Raw genomic sequence first — 7,147 nt, 5'->3', positions numbered from 1 at the left:
CACAGGGTGCCCAGAGAAGCTGTGGCTGCCCCATCCCTGGCAGTGTTCAAGGCCAGGTTGGACACAGGGGCTTGGAGCAACCTGACATAGTGGAAGGGGTCCAGCCAAAGCATTCTGTGACTGTGTGACTCTGTGGTAGGCTGTGCCCCACTGATGGATGGCACATTGATTTTGTGCTGCATCCATGCCTGGAGAGTGGTTGGGAGCAGCCCTGGAGAGCCCTGGAGGTGCCAAGCAAAGGCCCTGGGAGCTTTGGGGTATTCACACGTCCTGTGGCACAGGCATCCTGCAACTTGTGTGCTTATGTTGGCTTGGCACTTCAGTGTGCTTGCCCAGAAAAGCATAATAGAGCCGTTCTACTGTTTTGCTGTTTCAGGTTCTTGTGCCATTCATCAAACAAGAAACACCACCAGCAGAGAACTCAAAACAAGTGATTAGGAAGGGCCTGCTCAGAGTAAGCCATAGGCAGCCGGTCAGCTGGCAGCTCCTCGTGGAGCAGCAGTGGCTCTGTGATTAAGTAATGATGTGAACAGGGGGAATGCAAGGAGTGGGATTGCACGTGCCGTGCTCTGAGGACACTGCCAGCCCTGGGCTGGGATCCCTGCCCGCTGTGCTCTCCATCAAATACAGTTTTGTGTCCCTTACAACACAGCATTCCCTTAGGGAAGGCGGGATGGCAGTGAGGGCAGATGATTCCCTGAAAGGGTTTTGATGTAGGCCTGAAGCTCAGGGACCCTGCTCACCTTTCCCTGGAGGCTTCTGCCGTATGGAAGGTTTCCTGAACCTTTACATACGGGAGAAGTAATTTTCCTTAACAAATAGCTGTCTGCAGGCAGTGTTTTCCATGCGGTGGTGGGGAGCTGACTACAAGATGAATTGTTCCAGCAGGTATTTGGACCCATGTATTAGTAATTCCTTGAAATTAAATGTGAAAACCTGCAATGGCATGAGTTAATTGAGTTTTACATCCCATTAACTCGCATGTTTTAGATCATGCTCTCAGGCAGAGGCAGCTGCCTTCAGGACATCCTAATTTGCACCAAATAAATATTTCATTTGTGCTAATAAAAGAAGGGCCCGTTCTTGAACTGTGCACATCTGCGTTGAGTGGGGGTGAATGGCATGGAATGGGCAGTGTTCATGAGTCAGTAGTGGTTAGCTGGGCCTTTGCATCGCCGGGGGGGCAGGAGTGTCTGCCTCAGGTGTGGTACAGGCAGGGGGCAGGCATTGAGATGGTGCTGCCTGGCTCCCCAGGGCCAGATCCCCTCTCCCTGGACACAGGAGATGCTTCCACAGAGGTTTGACCTGAAATTCATTCCCATCTCCCAGTCCCTGTCACTCTTCCGCCACTACATGTCGTCAGTTCTCTCCTCTTCATGTTATGTTTCTACCTCCACACTTTCACCTTTCTTTTGATTTCTTTACTGTTTTCCTTCACAGTTGCTGCTCACAGTTATCTCCTGCTTCTCTTCCACTTGTTTCTTTCCCAGTTCTCCTCTATCATCACTTTTCAGTGCTCTAACCTGTCATATGGCTTGAGAAAACCTGCATCTGTACAAAAACATCTCAAAAGCCCCAAGAAGGAATCCAAGCCACCCCAGTGTCCCAGGTAAAGCCTGGGAGGTCAGTCCCACACCCAGGTACACCAGTGGTCTCCACTGTGGGGTGATGGAGGTGGCCTCAGGATGAAGGCATCTCTCCAGCTTGGTTAGCTGGGTGGAGAGCTGGAAGGATGTGTCGCAGTTACCTGGGACTCCTTAAACAAGCTGCTTGCTGTTTTCAAGGATTTGTTGTGTCAAAATAATGTGTGATTCCCTCTATCTCCTCCTCCTCCCTCCCCACCTCACCCGAGCAGTGGCCCAGTGGCGCTGTGCGTGTCGGCGCTGGCTGCGGGTGAGCGTGAAGCCATCCCCCTGTGAGGCGTTCATCACTTCTCTCTCCTCTCCCCTTGCAGCTGCCCAGCTGGATAACATCGGCTTCAGCATTATCAAGAAATGCATACACGCTGTCGAGACAAGAGGTAGAGCAGATCACCAGATGGGCTTGGTCTGGGGGACGGCCTCGCAGCTGTGTGGAGAGCAGCAGTTGCTTACCTGCTTCTTTCCATGATCAAAATGATTCATTACCCCCTGGAGACCCATAGCAGATAAACCTGTGTGTGTGCTCAGCATTGCCTTTGCTGAGAAGCGTGTTCGCCCTGCGGCTGCAGTCAGCAGGGGCTGAGCAAGCGTCAGGGCAGGGTTAGGAAAGGATGTGCTGGAGGTGCAGAACAGGCAAAGGGGCTGAAGCTGGGACTTCATTTGAACTCCTTCACATAGTGAAGGCCCCTGTGTTGTTTGTTAAGCACAGATCCTTTGTGGTGCAGCCATAACTGCCTTGCTCACTGTGGGGTGGTGGAAAAGTGTCCTTAGATCTTTTATTCCTGAGCTAATTGAGGGTAACACTTTTAATCAATACAAGAAAGCCTTGACATCAAACCAAATTTTACCCTCTTCTAGAACTTTGTGTGTAGCTGGTGAGAGGGTTTAATTATTCTTGCTATTAGAGAAGTCAAAGAAATGAAAGAAACATTGGTAGCTCTTGTGACATTTTCCTAATAAGCTCTTTATTTTTCCTAGGGATCAATGAGCAAGGGCTCTACCGAATTGTTGGAGTGAACTCCAGAGTTCAAAAGCTGCTGAGTATATTAATGGGTGAGTATCGTGTGTGTTGTTAAGGCAAGTAGATTGTGCTGCTTTGAAGTCTCGCCAGCCGAGAACAGAGGCTCTTGTGGGGTACCTAATCGTGGTGAATGTGCTCTTAGGACCCCATTCTGTTAGAGGCCGCGAGGTCCCAGGGCACCACTGGCAGGTTGCTAAGGTAGGACTCGTGTAGGACGTGGCTTTCAAAGGTCTGGTGCAGTCACTGGTGTCCTGCTCACTTGCGCTATGAATTTTGGCAGCCTTCCCAAATGCAAACTAAAATCCTCAAAGAAATAGCCGAGAGCTTTGGTTTTAATCTCATACCTGCCACATTGTTCCCACAGTACTCGTTAATTATTTTCTTTTATGTGTTGCATGCTGCCTGTGGCTCTTGCATTCCCCTTGGACCTTTTTATGCCTGTTTTAACACAGTCTCACCCAGACCTTTCAAGCATGTGTTTCCCTCATGTCTGAGGCATCAGGTCCTGTGGTTCTGGGTGCTCGGGAGGAGAGAAGGTGTTGGGTCACACCATGGCAGCGCTTGGTGTTGATGCTGTGGGGCTCCTCTGAGCATTGGCGCTGATGTGCAGCCGCACTGTGTCTGCCCAGCAGCCCTCAGAAATCTCTCCCACCTCTGGAAGGATAAGATGGCAAGAGAGAGGCTGTGGGATTTGCTGCAGGTGCCTTGTGCTCTGATCTAGCATTCACATGGGCCTAATCTGAGCACTAAAACGTGCAGGAGCAAACAGGTCTTGTGATTGTCAGTGAGCTGGTCCTGGAGCAGATCTGGGGCCACTATGGCTTTTCCCGGAGTGGTTCCTTGTTGGTGGGTTTGGGTTTCCATCACCGGCAGCCATGCAAAGCAAATTGGGTCATACTTGTTGGTCTGCATTGGAGAATCTGTAGCCTGACTCCTTTCCAATGTGACTTCCTTTTCCTCGATCCCTCAAAACGCCAGCGCTCCTTTCTGTTTCTACTTGCAGAAAGTTTGAATCTGTTGTTTCACTTTCAACATCCTTCCTTCTCCTCTTCCAATTCCCCTTCTTTCCCCACTGTGAAGCTGTTCACTGAGCAAAGCCCGTGGTGGCTGTTAGAGTTGTCAGCGTTAACCTATGCAAAATTGATAATCTAGGGATAATTAGGAAGCAGAAGGGTAAGGCTCTAAATCAGAGGCTGACGCAAGGGGACCTCTCTGCACCGGTTTTGCTCTGGCATTTGGAAAGTTCTCTGCAGTCCCAAGAGCTGGTGACTGACTCCTTTATTAGTAGAAGTTTGGCAAAGCTTCTGGGGCATGTGAATATGTCCTGCTGGCCACCCAAGTACAGCAGATAACCAGAGCTGCCTCCTGGCACACATGCCACGTCCTCTGCTTCTGCTTTTCACGCCGGTGCGCATCGCCTCGCGAGCGAGCGGAGCAGCAGATCCCTTTTCCTCTCACAAGGGCAGTCGTGGGCTGTGTTGATTCTGGGCCGGGGTGGCGGTGGTGACAGATGGCAGAACTCGCTTGGTTTGGGAGCTCTCCGGAGCTGGGAGGGATTCAAAGCCTTGGACACCATCCAGCATCCATTATCTCCTCGGCGACTGAAGCCGCTCAGCTGTCGACCTCGTGTCTCATAGCGCGGTGATATACTGTCGGGGTTTCTCTTTGTCCTGGCATGTCTCCGTCAGGTGGAAGTCCCGTCAGAGGCGCGGGCGAGCGGGTGCTGCTGCGGGTGGGCGCGGGGAGCGGGCCCCCCTTTGGGGATCTCCCATGCTGTCAGTCACTGGAGCGCTTTGCAAACCTGGGCCTCCGTGTCTTCCTCTGAATCACAGGCAATTAAATCCTCTTCAGCAATCCCAGTGCTAGGGCTGACTGTGAAGTCAGACAGAAGCGTATCCGTTGTCAATCCCCTCGGCTGCCCCCGAGGCGCTGAGGCTCTGCCGGTAGCGGCACCGCTCCGCTCAATCCCTCGTGTTCGGATCCAATCCCTGTGTTCGGTTCCAACCCCCACGTTCGGTTCCAACCCTTGTGAAAGGAGCAGCCAACTTGTGCTGACAACTTCAGGTTTCTTTATATTTAGAAGTGAATGTGGGCAGCGTTACCGGTTCACATGCAGTTGAAATGGCAAAAAGCTCGGGTTTCCCGGCGGCGGCTGGGGTCAGTGACACTGCTGGGCAGGCCTCTGGCATGAGGTGTCCCTGCGGGAGGTCGGCACCGCCTGGGCTGGCCGCGGAGCAGAGGCTCTGGGCTTCGCCATCGCCAAGTACCGTCAAAATGAGGACAACACCCAACAAACAACAAACTTCTGTCAGTCAGAGCTCCTGTGGAGGGGTCAATGGTGGAAACGCGTGTGTGCAGGACAGTGGTGGTACTGGCAGGTCCAAAACCTGGCACTGAGTGGAGCATTACAGTGTCTGATCTTCTCCTCTTGGTCCTTCCCAGTGTTAGGAGTGAGCAGGGCTTCCGGTGGCCCCACGTTGCTGGGGTATAACGTGCGCTGTGGCTGGTTTGGAAATGTTTTCAAGCCGCCCAGGCGTGGGTGAGGATTATGGTTGGGTGACAGGGTGGTGCCCAGGAGCTTCCCTTGGCCATGGAGGAACCGGTGGGGAATTGAAACCAGCTCTGAGGGCAGCAGCTTTTGTCATCCCCAGGAAGGAGATGGAGAAGTTCCTCAGAAGGGGCTTTGGGCAGTGGTTATGTGGGATGGGCTGTGTGGGATGGTGATGGGCTGTGCGGCTGCCTCAGGACTGTCCCCTGCATCACACACCAGTGTCTTGCTATGGTTCCATCATGGCTTTGAGTTTGGGGATGTCTGATTAGCCTGGGCTTCCCTCCTGCCCGCTGTGCTGCTGTGCTGTGGCCAGCCCCATTCCTTGCCCTGTGATACCCATCCCGTCACCCAGGGTCTGCAGGGATGAACTCATGGAGATGGATGGGGCTCCCGTCCCCTCCGCTGCTGCTGTTTGCCTCCAGGAAGAAAACAAATCAGCAAAACTGCTTTTTTGGGAATGGGAAGAGATTCCTCCCACCCCTGAATTTCTATTTTCTATTGTCTGTGGTAGATCCTGCCATAAAAAGACATGTTCTAATTTCTTCTTGATGTAGATCTGGAGTGCTGCAGCTCCCCTGTCTTTCCTCAAATGTCCCACGTACGAGGCTGTAAGTGATAACCCCCCTACCACATCCCGGGGAGAGCTGGGAACCGCCATCCTGGGTGTCCTTTGGGACCACGCAGGATGAGTGAAGGGAGCAGGGGGGGTGCTGCAGCCAGCAGTGCCTCAGGGTGAGCAAAGTGCTTTCCTCAGCCTCTGCTGGAATAAAAGCCTTGGGGAAGTTAATCTTCCGCTTCTTTTTTCCTTGCCCTTTCACTTCAGCTTTTCCGTATCTGCCAAGAGACATCCGATGAGTAATTTGTAGCAATAAGCAACATCAGGGTTAACACTGAATCTGGCCTGTGGGGGCTTCTGAAACCCCGTTTCACATTTCCACCAGATCCTGTGGAGAGGCGTCCTTGCGCGGGGCGGAAGGTCGCTGCGGTGCGCTGCAGGCACCTCTAGCTGGGCAGACAGATGCTCCATCACTAACCTACAAAGCCAAACTCTTTGCAGACTCATAACTTTGGAGGGAACTGATGATCTGCTCTGAGCCTTTTTATGCCACCGCCCGCAGCATTTCACCTAGGGCTTCGTCAGTCCACCTATGACCTCCTGGATGAGCTTGTGAAAGGACATCCAGTCTTGAGCTGTTCATTCAACTGCAGGGAAGGAAAAAGGGGCTTCTTTAAAAGAAGAGGGTTGTTTTTTGGAGTTACTTTTATTTTGGTATTTTTTGTCACTATGCCAGGTTTATCTTTAGTCTCTTTAAACTGCCTCCTTCAGAAGGAGGTGCAATAGGAAGTTGCACTAGCTTTGAGGGGAAGGATGGTGTTCATTTGTGTGATTGCAGTGAGGGACACATGACCCTGGTGTGGATATACAGGTCTGAGACGTTTATGTTTTCAGGTGCTCCTCTTGATGGTTTTTTGTAATTAAAGTAACCCCTTGCCCGAGGCAGAGACTGACTCTTGTTCAGTGCATTCTTTTAATTAGTTTTAAAATTGCACTGTGCTACCTCTCGCTTTAGAATTCGAAAGCTCATTGTACGTGTCGGTGGGAAGACAAACACCCGCTGAGCCAAGTCCATGGGACCAGATGGTGTTGGCAGCTGTATCTGGCGTCAGGCTTGGCCGTGGTCATGGCAAATGCTCCTCTGCGCCTGCTCCGGCTCTCAAGGGATGCCCTTGTCAGTGAAAGGATCCACATGGGTCTCCCAGCATCCCCACAGAGGTTTCACAGCGATTTTGGTGGGAGCAGGATCCCTGTTTGTGTTTCCAGGTCCTGCTCACCCAGAGCTTGGGGCAGCCAAAGCCTTCAGCTCTGGAGAGGCTGATTGATCCTAGAATCCCAGACTGGTTTGTGTTGGAAGGGACCTTAAAGCTCCTCCCGCT

At 52.2% G+C, this 7,147-nt stretch overlaps 1 protein-coding gene across 1 annotated transcript in view; it reads left to right on the top strand.

The window, feature by feature from the left end:
• Positions 1 to 7,147, top strand: part of ARHGAP26 (Rho GTPase activating protein 26) — a gene marked incomplete at its 5' end in the record, with an annotated part of 93,091 nt that overhangs the window by 32,480 nt on the left and 53,464 nt on the right. Inside the window, 2 exons of the mRNA XM_010019316.1 lie at positions 1,955 to 2,020; positions 2,619 to 2,693. Of these exons, the coding sequence (XP_010017618.1) occupies positions 1,955 to 2,020; positions 2,619 to 2,693 (141 nt within the window). The remainder of the gene's footprint in view (positions 1 to 1,954; positions 2,021 to 2,618; positions 2,694 to 7,147) is intronic.

The sequence above is a fragment of the Nestor notabilis genome, unplaced genomic scaffold, assembly GCF_000696875.1.
Source record: "Nestor notabilis isolate BGI_N333 unplaced genomic scaffold, ASM69687v1 scaffold5830, whole genome shotgun sequence".
In the NCBI taxonomy this organism is placed as follows: Eukaryota; Metazoa; Chordata; class Aves; order Psittaciformes; family Psittacidae; genus Nestor; species Nestor notabilis.
This window is presented reverse-complemented; position numbering and strand designations above follow the sequence as displayed.